A 25,535-nucleotide genomic window follows, 5' to 3' on the forward strand; every position below is an offset into this window, starting at 1 on the left:
TTCCATTCCTTGAGCATTTTTCAGGTGACAGAAAGATTAGGCGGACCGTAGCTTTGTGGCCCTATGGGTATTTTATTCTCCCCTGTTTCTATGGTCCATATTTTTCATTAAAGATTGTGCAAATTTCTGAATAAAAAAAAATTGCCAGCCACCCTTTCTATTTATTATTCTAGAAGCGGGACAATTCGCAAATTAGCTATTAGAATAAATTAAGAGGTCTTAATACAGGAACATTTTACAAAACAAATTCATTTTAGTTTTAAAGGGGTACGAAATAAAGATCTGTTTTTTTTCCCCCAAAAAACGCTGCTGTGTGAGTCTATAGGCTGTGCCTGGTATTGCGTTCATGTTAAGGTAGTAACTTTAGTAAGAGGTAAACTGCAATGCCAGGCATATCTAATAGGCAGACCTATTTTTAAAAAATATATATATATATTTTTTGAATCATGGATATCTATTGTAAAAAACACACTAAGAAACTCCTCCCCATCCCCCCCCCCAAAAAAAATATATATCTATATTCAAAATTTAATTTCTTAATCTCCTTTCCAATTTTATTTTGTAATGCATTTAAAACTGAGAAGGATATAAATAAATCTTCTGTGTGTGTTTCCGGAGCCTGACTGCGCTCCTCCTCCTCCTCATTGTTCTGTTCCTGGTTGTAAGACAACTGTCTGCAGCAGAACAAAAGGTTGTTAAAGGAAACCTGTCAGCAAGATTGTGCATAGTAACCTACAGACAGTGTCAGGTTGGTGCCGTTATACTGATTACAATGATACCTGGTGATGAAATCTGTCTTGTGGTTGTTGTTTAATCTTTATTTTCAGTTTTGAGTTAATGATATGCTCGTGCTCTGGTGCGGCCTGTGGGGGTCTTCATGTGGTACTCTGATTAGGTATTCATAATGCAGACTGCTGACAGTTTACATAATGAATATTATATATATTTTAAAAAGGTGATTTCATGTTTTAAATATAGATCATATTCATTATGTAAACTGGGGGGCAGGTCAGTGAGGGATCAGTGACCTGTCGGAAGCCATACTGGTGAATACATGGGCAGAGCACCACATGAAGACCCCCACAGGCCGCCCCGGAGTACGGGCATACCATTAACTCAAAACTGAAAATAAAGATTAAACAACAACCACAAGACAGATTTCATCAACCACAGTATCATTGTAATCAGTATAACGGCACCGACCAGACACTGTCTTTAGGTTACTGTGCACAATCCTGCTGACAGGTTCACTTAACCAATTCACGACATACGCCGTACATGTACTGTGCATGTTGTGTCCCCCCCTTTGATGTGGACTCCAACGCTGAGCCCACATCTTTCCCCGCACATGTCAGCTGTTTTGAACAGCTGACATGTGCCCCTAACAGCTGCGGGTGGAATCGCAATTCACCCGCAGCTGTTAACCTGTTAAATGCCGCTTTCAATCTCTGACACCAGCATTTAATGAATTTAAGAGCGTCACTAATCCCGCCCATCAGTGCCTGTGTCACATGACCACGGGTCGCCGATGGGTTGGGCTGACATCCCGGGGTCTGCAGGAGCTCATAGCAAGTGAGCATTTCTGCTACACACAGGTGATCTGATCATCGCCTGTGTTGTAGCAGAGGCGATCAGACAACTGCAGCTTCTGGTCTCCCATGGAGACTATTGAAGAATGCAAAAAATGAAAAAAATAAAAAAATCTAAAAGTTTAAATTACCGCCCATTCGCCCTATTCAAAATAAAACAATAAAAGAAACCCCCAAAACACATTTGGTATTGCCGCATTCAGAATCGCCCGATCTATCAAGCTATATAAAGAATTAACCTGATCGGTAAACGGCGCAGAGAAAAAAAAAGTAAAAACGGCAGAATTAAAGTTTTTTTGGTCATTGCAACATTGCATTAAAATGAAATAAAGGGCGATGAACAGTTTGTATCTACACCAAAATGGTATAATTAAAAACGTCAGCTCGGCATGCAAAAAATAAACCCTCACCCAACTCAAGATCACGGAAAATGGAGACGCTACGGGTATCGGAGAATGGCACAAATTTTTTTTTTTGCAAAGTTTGGAATTTTTTTACACCACTTAGATAAAAAAGAACTAGACATGTTTGGTGTCTATGTGGAGTATCATTTTTTTGCAATTTCACCGCACTTGGCATATGTTTCCTGTTTTCCAGTAAACGATATATTAAAACCAATGATGTTGTTCAAAAGTACAACTTGTCGAGCAAAACACAAGCCCTCACATGGCCATGCTTATGGAAAAAATAAAAAAGTTACGGCTCTGGGAAGAACATGAGCGAAAAACGGAAAGCAAAATCAAAAAGGGCTGCAGCGTGTAGTGGTTGAAAGGGAATCTTTCATGTCTCCAAATGCAGATATAGGGTAAATCTGCAGGTTAATAGCTTTCTAATGCTGTCAGTGCTGTCAGCCATCTTACTAAAAGTGTAGCTACCAGCAGGAAAAGAACTTAGAGGTGTGTCCTGAGCCGCTACAGTCACCGCTCACAGAACCACTGAGTATACTATGAAGACACAAAAGAGCACAGTGTGGTCAAAAATACTCTGTTGTAAAAAAAATCACAGTAATAAGCAAGTGCTAGTCAAAAGATGGAAAAAACGGTATTTAGTTGATACTTTTTTTGCAAAAAAATGTATACTAAGCTGCTCCACCAATCGTCAAGGTACACCCATATAGAGCAGTCCTATCAAATGTATATAATCCCTATCTGATGTATTTAAAAACCTGATCATCTGTATAGTACCTGTATAAGCAGGGTTCAGAGAGGGAATATCCATGTGGACATGCTGGATGGAACAGCTTTGATGCAAATGACCCATAAGGAGTGGTGGACTCCCCAGTCTTGTAGAAACAAGAGAACAATTATAGAACCAGAAACACATGGGCCACTTGCACATTGAACAAGTCTGTAGGAACCTGTTCACACACCACCAAGAAACTTGAAGACACAAAAGAGCACAGTGAGGTCAAAAATACTCTGTTGTAAAAAAAAATCACAGTAATAAGCAAGTGCTAGTCAAAAGATGGAAAAATGAGCAGTGGTTGTAAGCACGCACCGGAACTGTGATGGACAGTTCGCAGCGCCCAGATGTGCTGCAGAGCAATCTGTCAATCAAAGAGCCAAGGTGCGCTTACAGCCACTGCTCACGGTATACTGAGCGGTGCCTGCATGACTGAAAGCTGGCAGCTACTGGGAAGAATAAAGCTGATTTCCTTCCTGAAGCCACACTTTCAATAAGATGTCCAAACAACATTGAAACTTTATTATTCTGCAGATTAACCCCATATCCACAAGTTAATAGCGTTTGGAAACATGACTGCCGCTTTTAGCCTTGCCAGTGGTATAGTGTTGGTCGTCAACGAACTGGGGAAGGCAAGTTTCTCGTAATCAGAGGAGCGTCCTTTCCATCAGTCTAATATTGACTGTATCTGCATCATGGATGCAGTCACAGTTGAAAGCAATTATGGAACAGGGTGCCATCATCTCCCTGCTCCATCATTCTCTCTGTGCGTACTGAGCTCTGGCGTCACAGCATAGTAGGTGTCATGATGTTTCTACCTAGCATCTGCTCTGTAGAGCAGTACAGAGCTTCATGCCAAAGGCTGCAGAAACTGGAGCAGCGGGGGAATGGGGTGAGGTGAGTTATTTCTTTTTTAAATCAATGAGTTAATTTTGAGAGCCCTTATCCTATTTGGACGGGAGTGGGGGTCGTTATTCTATTTGGTGGGCTGTGTGGGGGTCGTTATCCTATTTGGTGGGCTGTGTGGGGGTCATTACCCTATTTGTATGGCTGTTTTGATGTCATTACACTATTTGGAGGGCTATGTGGGGAACAGTTATACTGTTTGAAGGGCTGTATGGGGCAAATTGTATTGTTTGGACAGCTGTGTGGGGCCATTATACTGTTTGGAGGGCTGCGTAGGGTCCATTATAGTGTTTGGAGGGCTATGTGGGGGCCATTATACTGTTTTAAGGACAATGTGGGGGCCCTTATACTGTTTGGAGGCCTATGTGGCGGCCATTATACTGTACGTGGACCATTATATGGTGTGGAGGGTTGTATGTGGTTTAACATACTATGCAGAGGGTTCTTTACTGTTAGGAGGGCTACGTGGTGGCTTGGGGGGCTGTTGGGGGCCATTATATTGTGCGTGGCCCTTTATACAATGTGGATGGTTGTGTGGGGTCCATAATACTGTGTGCGATTGCGTGTGGCCATAATACTATGTGGAGGGAATAGGAATCATTATACTGTTTTGGGGGCACATATACTGTATATAGGACCATTAATCTGTATGGGAGGTTGTGTGGGGTCCATCATACTGTGTGGAGAATTGTATGTGGGCTATTATATTGTTTGGTGGGCTGGATGGGGGCATTATGCTGAGTGCAAGCCATTATATAGTGTGGAGGGTTCTGTTGTGGCCGTCATACTGTGTGGAAGGGTGTGTGGAGGGTCATTATACTGTGTGGAGGGCCATTATACTATTTGGAGAGGTGTGGGCGCCATTATACTGCTTAGAGGGCCATTATGCTGTATGGAGGGCTGCGTGGGAGCCATTATATAATCAGGATGGCTATGTTGGGGGTCATCACATTGTGAAGAGGGCTGTGTTGGGGTCTTCATACTGTATTGGGATCACTGTGGGAGCATTATGTAGGAGCATTATGCTGTGTTGGGGTCACTGTGGGAGTATTATAATTTTTGCGTGTGGGGTAATGTAGGGTCATCATCATATTGTGCAGTGCATTTGGAGAGCTCTGCGGAGGAATCACTGTTGGGGGTCATGAACGTTGTATCTTAGTGTGTGGGCTTTAATAGGATCTAATTACTTTGTAAGGGCTGCAAAGTTGTGCTATGTGTTCTCCTGTGACCCTGCTGAATATTATTTTTTGAGGTGAGGCCCATTTAGGACTTCTGCTATGGGCGCCCATTATTTGTTTGTTTGCTTTTTCCTGGTCCTAACCCTAGTCTTAACCTTAGCCCCTGTCCAATCCCTAATACTAACACTAGACCTAGCCCTAACCCTAGTCCTAATCCCAACTCTATTGCTAACCCTAGCCCTAGCTCTAACCTTAGGCATAAACAAATATATGCAAAAATTGACGTTTATTAAAATGTTAGTGGTTTATTTTGTGAGTTTGTTTTTTTTTTTTTTTTTAACATGGGACACTTCTTTAACTTTGTGATAGATTTCCTTGGGGATCTCTGTCTCTCCTCTAAATTTGCCAGGGAATTTACAAGTGAGAGGAGAGACAGGACGCTGAGAGAGAACATGATGCAGATCTCAGTTGCTGTTTTGGCAGAGCAAAGCAGTCAAGATGAGTTTGTCATAAGCTGCTGCACTCTGCATAGGCAGCAACTGAGATGACAATGCTCATTTCATCCTACTGAGAGCTATGTAATCTCAGTTGCTGTCTATGCAGAGTTCAGCAGCCAATGGCAAACTTACCCTAACTACTGTGGCACTGATTGAGATGTCAAAATGGCCCCTGGCTGCTTTTCTTATCTAGTTTTCCAGTACCTGGGCGTTCACTGACTATGCCTTATGCTGCTCCCCTTCTGTGTGCTGCCCTCCACCGCTGCCACACTACTTCACTGAGTCCCACCCTTTGGACAAACCTAAACCTCTTCTTCATTCCCCTGCCAAAAATGGAACAAATCAGAAGAAGATTAACCTTTTGCTCTCTGCAGCCATTTAAAGGACTGTTTTATGAACATGTCAAACATCCTACAGCCCGACAAACAATGAGGACTATTTTTTATTCTATTTATTTTTACCATTAACTTTTAGGTTAAGTTTTCCTTTAATCACTTTGGGAAGCAAGTTTAGAATAAGTAAAAAATGGAGGACAATGGAAGATATAGAATTGTTATTTCTAAATATCTGTGTTCTTTGTAATGGTTTTATAGGTGCCACCTCTGCCCTGGCATCATCAGGAGCACATAAACCTCACAAAGTCCCACCAATGTTACTTGTCACTGGTAAGTATCATAAAAAATAAGAGGTAACAACTGTATAAAGTATACTTAAATATATGTGCTAACATTTAAGAAAATTAAAATGTATGTCATAAAATATTAATCTTACACACACACAGATATACATACCTCAACATTGAAATTGCAATTCCAAAAAGAAAAAGTTGTGGAATTATGGAAGTAACAGGACGGATTGATATGTTATTGGTCTGCAAATGATGGAACAATGGGAGCAAAATGTTCAAAACATCTTGACTTGTTCGGTATGGGGTATGAGCGCCACATGCAGAAATCTCCATACTTACTGCCTCTCCTCCTATCAATGACATTAGTAATGGTTGTCTGAAGAATGTTCTGCCGCTCTGAATTCACTGACTGCAAATAATCAACATCCACTGCTGGCAGCTCTCTTGTACAATTGCCGACCAATGAGGTCTCAGATGTGCTCGATGGGACACAAGTCCTAAGAAGTTGTAGGCCATGATAGCACATTTACACTACAGGCTGCTCACAATAGCATGAGTAATGTGAGGCCTGGAATTGTTATATTAAAAACAGCCCCTGGGACACTTTGGGATAATGGCCATATCACTAGTATCATGACCAAATCAGTGTAACACCGAGCTGTTAGTGAACATGGAATGGAGACTAGAGGGGGTCCGAGTACTTTATATTATGCCAAAACATACTTTAAACCTGGGGGACAGACTGGAGTGAAATTCCTTCGTAAAAGCCTCTTTATGGCATTGCCCATGTGGTCTTCTGACCAATCTCTGGCTATCATTGCATCAAGACAAATGCAGGACACATTGCTGAAGAGGATAGACCTCCATTCCAGCCTTGATCGCTTCATTTCAGCATCCGGTCCTCTCTTGAAGACCATGTGGGCAACTTCACAAAGAGGTCTACACAAGGGAATGTCACACCATTCCTACTCCCAGGATTATGGTGTGAGGTGATAAAATGCAGGTGACCAGATGCAAAGAGGATGCAAGGCAAGAACAGTCAGTGAACAGTGTAATTTACAGAAGTTATAAGTCAATTGGTGATATTAAACAATGCAAATCAACAATAAACCATATAGCGATACAATTGTAATAACAATGAAACCTCTTTGGTATATAAAACACTAATGTTCTCTTTATAAGTTGGTTTCACACGTTCACGGGAGTCACTGTAGGATGCTAGCAGGTGCGTAGGATGTAGTGACACACAGGAGACAGCGCAAGGGTTAACAGGTTCTTTATAGAAAACAGTGATGGAATAAGCAGGGGGGTAAAGGATATGAATTTGCAGATGGGGGAAAGACAAATACAGCAGGTAACTTATCAGTCTTTGTGCACTGGAGGAAGGTGACTGGAAGATCCCTCGGTGGCGCCGTAGGCGGCGCGAGATGTCTCTGATCCAGTCTCTCAGAAAGGCGATGCACTGTATCTTTGCGGTGATGAATCCTTCGGGTCCTTCGGCACGTGGTCTCCTGGTCTGGGCATGCGGTGGAGTAGAGATGGAGATCCGCGGCGCAGCGGATGAAGCAGAAAGTTCAGTAGACAAGGCCGCAGTAGAAGCGCACAATCCAGTGGACACAGTCACAGGCACGGTCCGGTTCTCAACGTGCACGATATGACTAAGCGGTTGCACTCTGCACATGCACTCTGTACTGGTCAATACTCGGTGCAGATGTCTCTCAGGGCTGTGGGTAGCACGTCTTAGCAGTTTTGCTAGCCGGGTGTGAAGGCACAGCTAGCTGTCGTGGGTCCGTCAAGAGGGAGTCAACCGCCTCTCTGCTCACAAGCTCGTTCCCCGCCAAGTGTCCTGTCTTCCCACGCACACTGCTATTTAAGTAGGACCCGCCCCATCAGTCAGGTGTCCTGAACTGCTCCGGTAAGAAATCTCTTCCCTCTGGAATAATGGTGACAGCCCCAATAGTTCCAGTCCAGTCACGCAAGAGGGACCGTTAGCCTGGCTCTCCTCCCTACATCACCATGCAAGTTTTGCCTGCAATTCTGGCCCTTGCAGGTTGCACCTGGTTTTTCCGCTAGGCCGCAAGTCTTTCTGACAAAGTCTAGTAAAGCACGTTGAGCCTCCCACGCACCAATCAACCCCCTCCCAACCTCATGTCCTAGCCGAGGCCAGCCCTGGTACTGTATGTTATAACTGAAAGTGACCGCACTGCTCACTCGCGCTGTACCACTGCAACCGCAGGCATGCTCCTCTGGTTGCCGTCCCCTCGTGAGTCTTTGGTGCTTGACTGTTGGCGGTGTAGCCTGGGATGGGAAGGACTGGGTCTCGACTCTTGACAAGTGCCATCTAGTCCCTGGAACTTGACCGGCATAGGATGCAGGTCCTGGTATTGACCAGCGCAGTCTGGACTCTGGATCTTGACTGGCACAGTTTGGTACTATGGTCCTCACCGGGCGTCGTGTGAATCGTCAGGTGATGACCAGCACCTTAGTAGCATATATTTTCCGCTGAGACCTATCACGCTGAGCTCAGCGCCATCCTGGGTCCACATCTGGTCTGCTTTTTCTTTTCGCCAAATCCCTCTGTGGTTTGGCATGCAGGACTTTTATATCCAGGAATATACAGCAAGTTCCAGCACAGGAACCAGCTCCCACTGCAATTTTTCTTGTACAAATTGGTTCCAGCCAGCAGATGGTGGTCTTTTCAAACTAATGTCACATCACGCAAGGGCTCTTCAGGATATCACTTCTTTCTCTTACAGTGACATAATGTACAGTAGTCACACCCTTGTAGTCGCTGTTCCAGGTATACTAATAGCTCAGTGTTGCATTTATTTGGTGGGGAAAACAGTGATGCGACCTTTCTTCAAAGTGCCCCATTAACTGTTTTTTAAAACGACAACATCAGGCCACTTGTTGCCCGTTCTTCATGGACTAGGCATGCTAACATGGCCTACAGTGTCTCCAGACTTGTCTCCCATCAAGCATATCTAGGACGTCATTGGTCAGCAATTGCAGAGGTAGGTGCCAGCAGCGGATCTTGATGATTTGCCTAAGTGCATTTAGCGCAGCAGGACATTCCTCAGATGACCATTCATTGGCTCACTGATAACAACCAATGACGTAAGTGCAGGAATGTCTGCCTGGTGCAAATACTTGATACTAAAAAAATTGAGATGTTTTTACATTTGTGTTTCTTTTTTTTCATAATTTGCATATCATTAACATGTCTACCCATCCTTTGGTTTCAATAACTCCATGACTTTTCCTTCCTGGTGTTGCAATTTTAATGTTGAGGAGTGTATATTGCCATAAAACCTTATTTTTAAACGGTATTTTATGGCAGGAAATTTTACAAGGTGGTAGTATGGGCCATAAAATTACATTCTTTCTCAAAATGCTACCAGTGCTATTGGCTATTACGTATTCATACTTATTGCTGGACTTAAGAGGGTGGTCTAGAGGATAAAAAATATTTTTCAAAGGGCTCAGCCTCGTTAAAAAAAAAATAAATTGAAAAGCAATACTAACTCTCACCGATTAGCCTCACTTCCCATTTCAGTGCTTACCCAGTCCCTGCTTAGACGTCTTGAGACACGAGAAATGTCCAGAAATGTCCACTCAGTTAATCACTGGTCACGGTGGTGGACCATCTAAGCCAGTAATTGATTGCCTTTACAGCCATATCAAGATGCGATCAGAAAGCAAAAACTAGCTAAACCAGGTAAGCATTAGAACGGGAGTTGAGGAAAAACTTTGAAAGTGAGTATTGCTTCTTTTTTTATTTTTAAACCAGTCTGGGATCTTTTTTTACCTGCTGGAGAATTGCTTCAATAAACTGTCACCCTTGATGCCATTCTACACTTGTCTTTTACAAAGGACACAGAAGTCATAAAATAAAAAAATAACAATTACCATAAAATCCTGAACATTCTTGATTCCTTTCTGACATCACAATCGGAGATGAACAAACTGATTCCCAGGATCCTGGTCCAATGACCAAGTCAATATTCTTTGGCCCTGAGAAACCACCTCCTATCTGTGAGCATCTCCAGCCCCTATTTTGATAGCCTGGCCTGGCATGACATCATTGTTGCAAATGACGTTGTACCAAGCAAGCTAATCAAAAAGAGGAGTCCAGGATGCTGGCAGGAAGGAGGCGGTTTACAAGGTTTCTGACCTGGCCACTGGATTGGGGTTCTCCAAATTTATTTGCTCATCTTTATTCACAATCTGAAAAATATCTAATTTTTTAAATAGTCTTTTTCATGTTTCGTGGTACCTATTTTGTCTACCTCTCCTTACCCTGCTCTAGTTTTAATATATATGCAAGCAAAAAACGGGAGGTGTGGCCAATTACACCGGAATTGTCAGGAAATAAACCGTTTCGTTGGCAGAACAGTTTGACTCCTACTTTTTTTTTTGTGACACAGAAGGCTGCTTTATGAAACCCAATACTATTTTGTTTGATCTAAAACTTTATTACATGAATATTTTGCTGAACTTGCCAATTTTGATGGTATCAGTCAACTATCTTTGTGTATGATGGTGGCCTCATTTTTTAGCAGATGCCCAATTTTTTGTTCTCACGGGAGCTAAGCTGCGGCTTGCGGTGAGAGACGCCACCACCTTTTTAGTAGACAGACACTGCCAGCCAAGGGTACATGTGTATTGAGAGGTTAACACACATTTGTTAGGTAAGCAGGGACCTGTCCGGAAATCCATGTTGTCAATACAAAGAAACATAATTAAAAAATGAGCCTGAGGGCAGCCAAAGAAATGTTCGTACAGTAGATCAGGACATCTGAAAGGGATCTGTTCTGGGGTCTGCACTAAGGGGTGTCTGGTTCTGGATTTATTTAAGTGATATGGTCTGGGGTCTGTATTTCTTTAGATTCATACAGATTAGATATTAGAAAAAACTTTTTGACAATGAGGGTGATCAATGAGTAGAACAGGCTGCCATAAAGAGGTGGTGAGTTCTCCTTCAATTGAAGTCTTAAAGCAGAGGCCTCAGAGGTTTCTGTCTGAGATGGTTTAGTGAATTCTGCATTGAGCAGTGGGTTGGACATGATGACCCTAGAGGTCCCTTTAAACGCTTACATTCTGTGATTCCTCCAAACCCATAAATAAATGACCTGTTAAACTTTTTATTTTGGAGGGGGTCTATATTTATTAGGTCCAAGAGGGTCTATTTGGTTAAGGTGGTTTGGTCTTAGGTCTGTATTTATTTTGGTGGTTTTGTGTGGGGTTTTTTTTTAGAGAGAATCTGGGTTTGTATTTACTTAGGGGACCTTGTCTAGGTTTTGTATTTATGTACCGGGTTTGTACTAAGGCTGGGTTCACATTGTGTTAGTGGCAGTCCGCTAACGGAATCCGTTACATAGTGCCACTAACGCAATGTAACGGATCCGTTAGCGCACCCATTGACCGCAATGTATCTAACGCATCGCATGCCATTTTTGGCATGCGTTAGCGATGTCCCGTTATTTTCTGATGGACCTCGAACGCTGCTTGCAGCGTTTTTGCGTCTGTTCTCGCTAGCGCAGATCGGGCATCTGTGCTAGCGGGATCGCTAAACGCAATCCCTTTTTGTACATTGCGTTAGCGCATTCCGTTAGAGTATGCGCTAAACAGATTGCACTAACGCAATGTGAACCTAGCCTATGGTTAGTAGTTTAGAGGTTTTAGGGTCTGTGTTAATTTTGGAATTTAATAAAAGGGGACAAATGTACTATTTGTGATTCATATGCTGTAGATTAGGGGTATATCTTATACAAATCAGTAGGGTATATGGCCAACAACATATTGTGATACACACTGTGCAATACTTTCTACGTTTCTTTTCCGAACTTCCCAGATTTACCTTGCTAGGTTGAATCTTTGCAGTAAAACCACCTTAGATGCTGCGATCAATATTGACTGTGACATCTAAGAGGTTAAACTAAAGGGTAATTTCAGGTTATTAATGGATTGCTGTGACAGCTGGGTGCCCACAGAGTGATAATGTAGAGCAGCCTAAAGATATGTTCCAAGATATTCTGTGAGCACTGCCCCTTGGTAAAGACCAGAAAAATTTGCATGAAATAAAAAGGTCACCGTATGGTGGATTTATAAGCAAAAAAAATATTCAGAGGAACAGAAATAAAGTAAGAGGAAACACTGGGCACTTTTGACTTATACAGGTTAACTTAATCCTCAAAATTTGGACACCATAAAAAAGCCACAACTGCTGTTTTTGAAACATCCTAATAAAAGACTAAATAAAAAAAGTTATATGTATACCAAAATGGTATCAATGAAAACTTAAAATCACTTCTCAAAAAATAAGATCCCATACAGCTCCACAACTTATTATTATTTTTTTTTAAGTTATGGCTCTTAGAATATGGAGGATTTTATATATAGACAACAGAGACTCTTGGGTAAGTCTCAAAGTCATTAGATTGATGTTGGATCCTATCAAAATTGGTTGGACCTGCGAACTCCAACTAACCTGTGCCCCACTAGTCTACGTCCTAGTCTATGTCCAGATTAAAGAGTATGGTTGTTAAAGATTGAGCTCTGTGCCATAGTGGACCTTACTTTACTCCTGCTCTGGGGCTTCTGTTGATATCTGGTATTACATAAATGATCATTATTATGGACCGCCACCACGTAATACTACACTACAGCAGCTGCTTGGCACCTTCATTGGCATGTATGTAAGAAGTTGTACCAGCTGATTGCCAAGGTGGTTACATCTTAGACATTTATAGCTTTTTTTTATGGATCCCGCGAATTACATTTATTTATCCTACACCTGCCTTCAGAAAGGGGCATTATCTCCATTCATAGTAGTGTGAGACGGAGCCTTGTTTTCACTATAATAGTCATGATGACCTGCACCTATCAAACATTTATGGAAAATCCTGTTGATATGCCACAAATGTCTGAGATGGGACAACTCCACTCCAGTAAGTCCAACATTTACATCCGATCTGATTGTACATCCTAATAATGGCCCTTTGTTGTTTCAATAAAGTATATAGTCGATGTCTCGTGCATCCCCCCTACTCTGGAATGCTCTACCACAACATATCAGACTCTCGCCTACCATCGAAACCTTCAAAAAGAACCTGAAGACCCACCTCTTCCGACAAGCCTACAACCTGCAGTAACCACCGATTGACCAAACCGCTGCACGGCCAGCTCTACCCTCACCTACTGTATCCTCACCCATCCCTTGTAGATTGTGAGCCCTCGCGGGCAGGGTCCTCTCTCCTCCTGTACCAGTTGTGACTTGTATTTTTCAAGATTATTGTACTTGTTTTATTATGTATACCCCTCCTCACATGTAAAGCGCCATGGAATAAATGGCGCTATAATAATAAATAATAATAATAATAATGTCACAATCAGTGATCATAACAAAATATCGAGAAATATACAAATAAATTATAGGTTGGTAACTCTTAACACGTTAGGCCTCATTCAGGAAACTGGAATGAAAATTGTTCCCAATTCCCATAGCAACCCATCGGAGCTCAGCTTTCATTTCTTAAACGGCTCCAGCAAGATGAAAGCTGGGTCAGGATTGGTTATACTGAGAAACGAAGATAGTTTTCATTAATCTGCAACCAAATGTTCAAGCAGATATGACAAAATAAACCACTCCTTATCCACATGCCTCTATGTTTATTTTTAAGAGAACCTGACAGCTGATACATGCTGTCCTATGCACGGGCGGCATATATTAGCTTCTGGCTACGTGAATTCAGACATGTACGTTTGACTGAAACCAGGGGAAGAGTCCTGAGGAGAGAATTTGCATATTCCCAGTGCCTTCTGGGATAAGTGAAGAGTCTCCGCGAGCACAAAGAACACTAGATTTTGGCCATTGCAGCAGAAAGGAGGACATCCGTAAACCAGGGGAAGAGTCCTGAGCAGAGAATTTGCATATTCCCAGTGCCTTCTGAGATAAGTGAAGAGTCTCCGTGAGCTCAAAGAACACTGGAAGGAGGACATCGGTAAACTGCATGCTAGTTTTGGATAACTAGAGGAAGAAGACCTGTGAAGACTCAGACATCAAGGTTAGATTTCAAAAAGGCAGATTTTAAGGGACTCAGAAAGAGATTGGGAGGGATCCAATGGCTGGATATCCTTAGGGACAAAAATGTCCAGGAAGGATGGGAAATCTTAAAAAATGAGATTCTCAAAGCAAAATCTTTAACAATTCCGAAAAGAGGGAAGAATAGGAAGCATTTAAGGAAACCAGGATGGATGAACACAGAACTTAAACACATGCTAAAAAGGAAGAAATACATTTTATCAAATGGAAAGAGGGAGACATATCTAAAGAAGAATATAATGCTGTCTGCAGAACCTGCAGGGCACGAATCAGATTACCTAAAGCTGACAATGAATTAAGGCTTGCAAGAGATGTCAAAATCAGTAACAAAGGATTTTGGGGATATGTAAAAAGTAAAAGAAAAGTCAAAGATGCTATAGGATTTTTACAAGATGAAAATGATGAAATGGTAAGAAAGGATGTTGAGAAGGCCGAACTTTTAAATTCCTATTTTGCATTCGTTTTCTCTCAGAAAGGAAATGTAACATCAACTGATTTTCACTGTCCTATTAAGGTAATAGAAGAATCCAGGATATCTGTAAACTGAAAGGTAGTAAGGAAACACATAGCTAACATAAATGAATTCACGTCTCCGGGTCCAGATGAATTACACCCCAGAGTACTGAAGGAGATAGCAGAAGAAATTTTTGAACCACTCTCCATGATCTTTGAAAATTCTTGGAGAACAGGAGAAGTCCCAGAAGACTGGAATAGAGCAAATGTTGCTCCTATCTTCAAAAAGGGGAAGAAGTGGACCCAGGGAACTATAGGCCGGTGAGTCTGACGTCTATATCAGGAAAGAGGAAAGATCTTTGAACAAATTATTAAACAACATGTACGTAAGTACCTGGATAAGAATGAAGTGATTAAACAGAGTCAGCATGGGTTTGTAACGAATAGGTCATGTCAGACTAACTTAAGTTCCTCCTATGACAGAATCACTGACTGAGTGGATGAGGGAAATTCTGTAGATATTTTATATCTTGACTTGAGCAAAAGCATTTGACAAAGTATCTCACACAATCCTTATTGAAAAAATGACTAAGTATGGAATGGACAAGGCAACTGTTAGGAGGATTCATAACTGGCTTAGTGATCGGAGACAAAGAGTGGTCGTAAATGGCTGCACATCCAGTTGGAAGAATGTCTCAAGTGGGGTACCACAGGGCTCTGTCCTGGGCCCTGTATTGTTCAACATCTTTATCAATGATTTAGATGAAGGAATTGAGAGCAAACTGATTAAATTTGCTGATGACACAAAGCTAGGAGGGATAGCTAATACTAGAGAAGAGAGAAAGAGGATTCAAAAAGATAAATAAACTGGAGCAATGGGCAGCAACTAACAATGATTTTTAACAAGGAAAAATGCAAAGTACTACATATTGGCAATAAAAGTGAAAAAAGCATATACAGAATGGGAGGAAAAGGGCTAAGCAACAGCACATGTGAAAAATACTTGGATATACTAATATATACTCATCGACTGAACATGAGTCAACAGTGTGATGCAGGAGCAAAAAGGGCAAATGCAATTCTGGGATGTATTAACAGAAGCATACAGTCTAGATCACGTGAAGTCATTATTGCCCTCTACTCCTCTTTGGCCAGACCTCATCTGGAATACTGTGTCCAGTTTTGGGCACCACATTTTAAAAAAGACATCAACAAACTGGAGCAAGTTCAAAGAAGAGCGACCAGAATGGTGACCGGTCTGCAAACCATGCCCTATGAGGAACGTTTACAGGATTTGGGAATGTTTAACTTGCAAAAAAGAAGACTGAGAGGAGACTTAATAGCTGTCTACAAATATCTCAAGGGCTGTCACATTGTAGAAGGATCATCTTTATTCTCATTTACACAAGGAAAGACTAGAAGCAATTGGATGAAACTGAGTGGGAGGAGACAGATTAGATATTAGAAAAAACTTTTTGACAGTTAGGGTGATCAATGAGTGGAACAGGCTGCCACGAGAGGTGGTGAGTTCTCCTTCAATGGAAGTCTTCAAACAGAGGCTGGACAGACACCTGTCTGGGATGATTTAGTGAATCCTGCTTTGAGCAGGGGGTTGGACCAGATGACCCAGGAGGTCCTTTCCAACGCTAACATTCTATGATTCTATGACTCTGGACCACTGTGGTGTTTCAGAGAAAAATATACCTCAAAAGCCACCAGGGACTAGTGACTTGTCCGAAAAACCCACAAGCAGGTTTGGACTGGAACACAGAAGAGGAGAATCCTCCAGTCGGCCCTTGTGCATGAATGGGCCTCCAAACTCTTCTATGTGCAGTACTTGTCACAATATACTTGCATCACTATGTACAGACAGAGGCAGCATCTTATTTTATTTATTTAACAATCTACCCAGTACACTGCAATAAATTGCTGCATTACCGAAATTCATGGGGCACATAGTGCACAGAATAGATATTCTCTAAGGAGATATCAAAATAAATCAGGGGTATCCTAACCGGTGGACTACTCTGTATGATGTCTATATGCCCTAACACAGACTGGGATGTAGACACATGAAGTACAGTTATACCCAGACCCTGGAGCTTGATGGTGCTGAAATGCCCCTTGTCTTTGTAAGAATATACTGGTATTACAGTTGTGAATGAAATTTGTGAACCCTTCAGAATTTTCCATATTTCAGCATAGATTTGACTTAAAGCAAACCTGTCATCAGGATTTTTCCCACAGGCCCGCCTCGAAGCACGGGAATCTCTTTAACTGAAAACTGCAAATACAGATTAAACAACAACCACAACACAGATTTCATCAAACCAGGTATCATTTTAATCAGTGCAATGGCACTGACCTGACAATGCCTGTTGTTTACTTAACAAAATCTTGATACAAGTTTGCTTTAAAACTGCATACAATTTTCACACAACTCCTAAAAGTAGATAAAGAGAACCAAATAAAAGAAATCAGTCAAAATACTGGACTTTGTCTTTTTTATTGAACAAAATAATCCAATATATCTGTGAGTAGCAAATGCATTTGAACCTTTGATTTCAATGTCTGGTGTGTCCCCAACGTGAAGCAATAATTGTTGATTGATTAGTCCTGCACATCAACCTGCAGGAATGTTAACACACTATAGTTTTTCAGTGTCCTACTGATGGTGTTTAAAGGTACCTTCACATTTAGCGACGCTGCAACGATCCAGACAACGATGCCGATCGCTGCAGCGTCGCTGTTTGGTCGCTGGAGAGCTGTCACACAGACCGCTCTCCAGCGACCAACGATGCCGGTCCCTTGGTAACCAGGGTAAACATCGGGTTACTAAGCGCAGGGCCGCGCTTAATAACCCGATGTTTACCCTGGTTACCAGCGTAAAAGTAAAAAAAAACAAACACTACATACTTACCTTCCGCTGTCTGTCCCCCGGCGTTCTGCTTCTCTGCTTACACAGCGGCCGGAAAGCAGAGCGGTGACGTCACCGCTGTGCTCAGCTTTCCGGCTGGCCGGCGCTCACAGTGCAGAGAAGCACAGTGGGGGACTTTTACGCTGGTAACCAGGGTAAACATCGGGTTACTAAGCGCGGCCCTGCGCTTAGTAACCCGATGTTTACCCTGGTTACCAGTGAAGACATCGCTGAATCGGCGTCACACACGCCAATTCAGCGATGTCTGCAGGGAGTCCAGCGACGAAATAAAGTTCTGGACTTTCTGCAGTGACCAACGACATCACAGCATGATCCTGATCGCTGCTGCATGTCAAACTGAACGATATCGCTAGCCAGGACGCTGCAACCTCACGGATCGCTAGCGATATGGTTCAGTGTGAAGGTACCTTAACTAATCTGAGATGAGCCTTTAGTTGCTTAGTGTTTACCTTTTTGACCTCATGAAATATTTTACTCCTTGTTCTTGGAGGGATCCTTTTTGGTAGACCACTCCTAGGGAGGGTGATAATGGTAATGAATTTCCTCCTTTATTACGCAATACCTGAGACTGTGGGTTGGTGGAATCCAAACTCTTAGGCTGGGTTCACATTGCGTTAATGGCGCCCGTTAGATGGACTACGTTACACCGTGGCATAATGCGGTGTAACGCAGTCTGTTAACGCTGCCATTGAATCCAATGTCGGACCCAACGCTAGCGCACGCCCACATTGGGCGTGCGCTGGCGATGTGCCATCATTGAGTGACGGACCCCTCACTATCTGCGCTAGCGCACTGCCATACTGGCACTTGCGTTAACAGCAGCCTGGTAACGTATGTGTTGAACGGGCTGCTGTTAACGCAATGTGAACCCGGCCTTAACAGTTGGTTTTGTAACCATTTCCATTTCCAGCCTGATGACCATCAACAACTCTTTTTCTGAGATTCTCAGAAATGTCTTTTGTGTGTGCCATATTACACTTCCACCAATGTGTTTGTGGCTAAAAATCAGATTTTGAAAGATCCCCATTTTTTTAAATATAAAACAGGTCGCCCACTCACACCTGATTGTCATCCCATTTATTGAAAACACCAGTCTCTAATTTCATCTTTGTTATTATCTTTTAATCCTAAAAAGGTTCACATGCTTTTGTCACTCACAAACAAGCGATGTTTGGATCATTTTCCTCAATAAAAAAAATTATAAATTCTAAAATTTTTAACTTGTTTCTTTTATTTGGTTCCTTTTACCTACTTTTAGGATTTGTGTGAAAATCTGATGTAGTTTTTTTATGTCAAACTTATGCAGAAATATGGAAAAGTGTTTTGCAAACTTTTAGGCACCACAAAATAACTCGCTAAATGACACATCCGTGAATATGTGATAGAGTAGTATCTGTGAGAAAAAAATTGCAGCATGCGGTACTGTCACCCTTGTCTCGTATGAGACTCACACATTCAAGTCTATGGGTGCAAGAAACAAAATCAGATCCCTCGCGGACCATCAGAGCAGCATCTGATTTTACAGATAGATTTCCATTATTAACTTAGGAAACGGTATGTGATGATTTCTAAACATGTTTTAATGTAGTTGTATGAAAACAGATTGTACGCGGACATCACACCGTCCAACACTGGTCCAGCACTGAGTCTGCACCGCTGCTCAGATGTCAGGGTGAGTATGCTCAGTTTGTTTTTTTTATAACAAGCTGAATCCGTGGGACTTTTTGAAAATGGAAAACCTCATTAACTTTTATGTCTCGCTCCAGAAATCGAGGGGTGTCAATACTTTTTATATTAGCCATAATTTTATAGGTTACATGAGGATATACCTGACTAAAACCTATATTTTCCAATTCTATGTAATAATCTCTTAATTATACAGTGAGCGTTCTACGTGACAGGTCTTTATGGAAGCACAGCAGTGTTTTTCCAGCATGTCAGGTATATTTGTCCGGTTCAGTTGGCATCTGCAGCTTCTATTCACAACGGCCTAAAAAGTTAAAACTAAACAGACAGCGCCACTCTTATCCGTAGGCCGTGTCTGGTAATGCAGCTCAGCTCTATTCTTAGAAAAACCCATTGAGTCTTGGCAAATTAAGGGTTTTGAGTTTTTTTTATAGCAACAAACTGACAGCAATTTGTCCTCCAAACATCCTAACCTGCCTCTGTCTAAGGCTACTTTCACACTAGCGTTTTCTGCAATCCGTCACAATGCGTCGTTTTGCAGAAAAAACGCATCCTGCAAAAGTGCTTGCAGGATGCGTTTTTTCCCCATAGACTTGCATTGACGACGCATTTGCGACGGATTGCCACACGTCGCATCCATCAAGCGACGGATGCGTCGTGCTTTTGCGGACCGTCGGGAGAAAAAAACGCTACATGTAATGTTTTTTTCTCCTGACGGACCGCTTTTTCCGACCGCGCATGCGCGGCCGGAACTCCGCTCCCACCTCCCCACACCTTACCATGGGGCAGCGGATGCGCCGGAAAAATGCATCCGCTGCACCCATTGTGCAATGCAGCAAACGCTAGCGTCGGAATCTCTCCCCGACGCATTGCGACGGGGAGATTCCGACGCTAGTGTGAAAGAAGCCTTAGGCCGGTTTCACACGTCAGTGGCTCCGGTACGTGAGGTGACAGTTTCCTCACGTACCGGAGACACGGACACACGTAGACACATAAAAATCAATGCATCTGTTCAGATGTCATTGATTTTTTGCGGACCGTGTCTCCGTGTGCCAAACACCCATAGGGGTGGAGCCGCATATTCATTACTGTAAATGAGTGGCCCCACGTGACCGCATACAGGAGAAGATGCGGCCAGAACAGGAAGCAGCGACAGCCAACGAGGGAGCCTGGTGAGTATTTTCAGAACAGCGAGGGGGGGGGGGCGCACAGGGGGTGGGAGGGCGGGGGACAGATAGATCTTTATTTTAAGCACAATTATTCATATCTTCTCTACAGCAAGCGCTGCTGCAGGGAAGATATGAATCGCGGCTTCAGCACCAGTGGGGGGGACAGCGCTAAACTTTACCGCTGTCTCCTGCACGGTGCGTGTGGTACCCAGTGGGCACACGGGCGGCACACGTGTGCCGCACGTGTGCCACACTGATGTGCCACAGAAACGCACCGGCACACAGACACGGATAATTCCCGTACTGATTTTTTTCGGTACCGGAATTATCTGGACGTGTGAAACCGGCCTTAGGCTGCCGTCACACTAGCAGTATTTGGTCAGTATTTTACATCAGTATTTGTAGCCAAAACCAGGAGTGGGTGATAAATACAGAAGTGGTGCATATGTTTCTATTATACTTTTCCTCTAATTGTTCCACTCCTGGTTTTGGCTTACAAATACTGATGGAAAATACTGACCAAATACTGCTAGTGTGACGGCAGCCTTATGGAAAGACAGAATCTGTGCAGTTGCACACAAGGAGACAATTTTTCATGAATTAAATGAATGTCCTAATTTCAAATAAAAACTATTTAAATTAAAATAATTAATAACACAATTTTTTTTCAATTAATAAATTATTGAAAATTAACATTTACTGGAGGAAATAGTAATCCGCCACCTGGGGGTTATTTATTGCCACAACTTCTCTCATGAAACCCAGGCTCGGATTTATTTATTTTTTTGGTTAGATGTTACAATGGTTCTATCTCTTGAAAAAAAAAAAGAATCAAATGAATATTTTCTACAACACGTCTTATGGCCAACTACGTATTCCATTAAAACATAAACACTCATACATAACCTTTAATGATAGGAATAGCCCTTTAATGATGGGAGCTAGCTGATACAGCATCTCTACCTTGTTCCTTTGAGCAGAGCCATAGCCAGGCTTTTTTTGCCTCCAGGATTAGAGGTTTGGTTTTCCATCATATCTTGTATCTAATTACCCTGACTAAGGTAAAATGGCTTTTTAGTGCCTAAACTGGTACTGAGCACCAGGGGGCACAATCTTCCATTGCCCCTCTCCTCTGCTAGCTAAGCCCCTGCTCACTTAGACAGTCAGCATTATAGATGTCACTTGTTAACGCCCTATGCTCTGGCTAATAAAGCAATATTCTGCCTTACAATTGAATTTTAAACCAAATGCAGAAAATAATCTGTAGTTTCAATCAGGTCTTTGTGTTAAACATATTGTAATTTAGAAAACGTTATTTTCATTTTTCCATATCACTAACTACAGAAATTTTTTTTAAATAGGTTTATTGGCCAGAATGAAAATTGCAAGATTTCTAATACTATACTCACACTTCCTAATCTGTACAGAAGATTTTTCAGCAGTCTCATAATTGCCATCACAGACAGGATTACAATGAAAGATATCAAGTGTATATACAGTAGACAACATAGGATCCATCATTTACAATAAGTGATAGCGCAGTTCATCTCCCTCTCCTCTTGTTCTATGATTGATAACACCTCTACATACAATAGATAGCACAGGATCCACCATTCACAATAGGTGATGTCACAGCTCACCTCCTCCTCCTGTACAATGACAGATAACACCGCTATATACAGTAGATAACACAGCATCCACCATTCACAATAGGTGATGTCACAGCTCACCTCCTCCTCCTCCTGTACAATGACAGATAACACCGCTATATACAGTAGATAACACAGGATCCACCATTCACAATAGGTGATGTCACAGCTCACCTCCTCCTCCTCCTGTACAATGACAGATAACACCGCTATATACAGTAGATAACACAGGATCCACCATTCACAATAGATGATGTCACAGCTCACCTCCTCCTCCTGTACAATGACAGATAACACCTCTATATACAGTAGATAACACAGGATCCACCATTCACAATAGGTGATGTCACAGCTCACCTCCTCCTCCTCCTGTACAATGACAGATAACACCGCTATATACAGTAGATAACACAGGATCCACCATTCACAATAGGTGATGTCACAGCTCACCTCCTCCTCCTGTACAATGACTGATAACACCTCTATATACAGTAGATAACACAGGATCCACCATTCAAAATAGGTGATGTCACAGCTCACTTCCTCCTCCTCCTGTACAATGACAGATAACACTTCTATATACAGTAGATAACACAGGATCCACCATTCACAATAGGTGATGTCACAGCTCACCTCCTCCTCCTGTACAATCACTGATAACACCTCTATAAACAGTAGAAAACACAGGATCCACCATTCACAATAGGTGATTTCACAGCTCACCTCCTTCTCCTGTACAGTGACAGATAGCACCTCTATATACAGTAGATTATTATTATTATTATTTATTTATAGATAAGTTTTATGTACCGTATTTTCCGGCGTATAAGACGACTGGGCATATAAGACGACCCCCAACTTTTCCAGTTAAAATATAAAATCTTCTCAAAAGTCGGGGGTTGTCTTATATGCCGGGTGTCGTCTTATAGGGTGGGTGCGGAGCAATCTGCGGTCGACGTATATAGTGGGGGGGGAGTGGTCCCGATGACGAGGTGAGGGAGCGCCTCACCAGGAAGGTGTAAGTGAAGCAAACTGTCAGCGTCTGGGATGCCAGGAGTATGCAAAAAAGAGAGAGAGCGATGCTGTGCCTAGAAAAACACTCCTCTTTCACTAATCTGGCTCACCCTTGTATCCTACTATCTCCTTCTCTGCTTCACTTACACCTTCCCGGTGAGGTGCCCCCTCACCTCGTCATTGGGGTCGCTCCCCCACAATATGCGGCGACCGCATATTACTCCGCACCTGCCCTATAAGACGACACCTGGCGTATAAGACGATACCTGACTTTTGAGAAGATTTTCAAGGGTTAAAAAATAGTCTTATACGCCAGAAAATACAGTATATATAAGATTTATATAAGTTTTATGTATAGATAAGATTTGTAGATAACACAGGATCCACCATTCACAATAGGTGATGTCACAACTCACCTCCTCTTCCTGTACAATGACAGATAACACCTCTACATACAGTAGATAGCACAGGATCCACCATTCACAATAGATGATGTTACAGCTCACCTCCTCCTTCTCCTGTCCTATGACTGATAACACCTCTATATACAGTAGATAACACAGGATCCACCATTCACATTAAGTGACTTCACAGCTCACCTCCTTCTCCTGTACAATGACTGATAACACCTCTACATACAGTAGATGACACAGGATCCACCGTTCACAATAGGTGATGTCACAGCTCACCTCCTCCTGTACAATGATAGATAACACCTACATATACAGTAGATAACACAGGATCCACCATTCACAATAGGCGATGTCACAACTCACCTAATCCTTTTCCTGTCCTATGACTGATAATGATAACACCTCTATAAACAGTAGATAACACAGGATCCACTGTTCGCATTAGGTGATGTCACAGCTCACCTCCTCCTCCTGTCCTATGACTGATAACACCTCTATAAACAGTAGAAAACACAGGATCCACCATTCACAATAGGTGATGTCACAACTCACCTCCTCCTCCTGTACAATGACAGATAACACCTCTATATACAGTAGATAACACAGGATCCACCATTCACATTAGGTGACTTCACAGCTCACCTCCTTCTCCTGTACAATGACTGATAACACCTCTATATACAATATATAACACAGGATCCACCATTCACAATAGGTGATGTCACAGCTAACCTCCTCCTTCTCCTGTCCTATGACTGAAAACACCTTAAACAGTAGATAACACAGGATCCACCATTCACATTAGGTGACTTCACAGCTCACCTCCTCCTCCTGTACAATGACTGATAACACCTCTATATACAATAGATAACACAGGATCCACCATTCACAATAGGTGATGTCACAGCTCACCTCCCCCTCCTGTACAATGACTGAAAACACCTCTATAAACAGTAGATAACACAGGATCCACCATTGACAATAGGTGATGTCACAGCTCACCTCCTCCTCCTGTACAATGACTGAAAACACCTCTATATACAGCAGATAACACAGGATCCACCATTTACAATAGGTGATGTCACAGCTCACCTCCTCCTCCTGTACAATGACAGATAACACCTCTGTATACAGTAGATGACACAGGATCCACCATTCACAATAAGTGATGTCACAGCTCACCTCCTCCTCCTGTAGAATGACTGATAACACCTCTATAAACAGTAGATAACACAGGATTCTCCATTCACAATATGTGATGTCACAGCTCACCTCCTCCTCCTGTACAATGACTGATAACACCTCTATATACAGTAGATAACACAGGATCCACCATTCACAATAGGTGATGTCACAGCTCACCCCCTCCTCCTGTACAATGACTGATAACACCTCTATATACAGTAGATAACACAGGATACACCATTCACAATAGGTGATGTCACAGCTCACCCTCTCCTCCTGTACAATGACTGATAACACCTCTATATACAGTAGATAACACAGGATGCACCATTCACAATAGGTGATGTCACAGCTCACCTCCCCCTCCTGTACAATGACAGATAAGACCTCTATATACAGTAGATAACACAGGATCCACCATTCACAATAGGTGATATCACAGCTCACCTCCTCCTCCTGTACAATGACTGATAATACCTCTATATACAGTACACACAGGATCCACCATTCACAATAGGTGATATCACAGCTCACCTCCTCCTCCTGTAAAATGACTAATAACACTTCTATATACAGTAGATAACACAGGATCCACCATTCACAATAGGTGATGTCACAGCTCACATACTTCATTAGGGTTAGAGCCAGTCTATTGTTGCTTAAAGAGAACCGGTCACCATGAAAATGCCGTCCAATCTGCTGGTATCATGTTAGAGAGCAGGGGAAGCTGAGCAGATTGATATATAGTTTTATCAGATAATATTCAGTATAACTTGTTTTATTCATTTAAACCTCTGAGCTTTTCAGTCCAGTGGGCGGTCCCATCAGTGACTGACAGTTTCCTTTGTAGAAGTGTATATACAGAGAGAGCTGTTAGTCACTGATGGGACCGCCCAGTGGACTGAAAAGCTCAGAGGTTTAAATGAATAAAACAAGTTATACTG

General features: G+C 42.3%; 1 protein-coding gene across 2 annotated transcripts in view; it reads left to right on the top strand.

The window, feature by feature from the left end:
- The window catches only part of DOK7 (docking protein 7), a 171,234-nt gene that overhangs the window by 104,314 nt on the left and 41,385 nt on the right, over nt 1–25,535 (top strand). For both annotated transcript variants that reach the window (XM_069744754.1, XM_069744755.1), the window contains exon 9: nt 5,946–6,017. In XM_069744754.1, coding sequence (XP_069600855.1) covers nt 5,946–6,017 — 72 coding nt within the window. The remainder of the gene's footprint in view (nt 1–5,945; nt 6,018–25,535) is intronic.

The sequence above is a fragment of the Ranitomeya imitator genome, chromosome 1, assembly GCF_032444005.1.
Source record: "Ranitomeya imitator isolate aRanImi1 chromosome 1, aRanImi1.pri, whole genome shotgun sequence".
Taxonomy (NCBI): domain Eukaryota; kingdom Metazoa; phylum Chordata; class Amphibia; order Anura; family Dendrobatidae; genus Ranitomeya; species Ranitomeya imitator.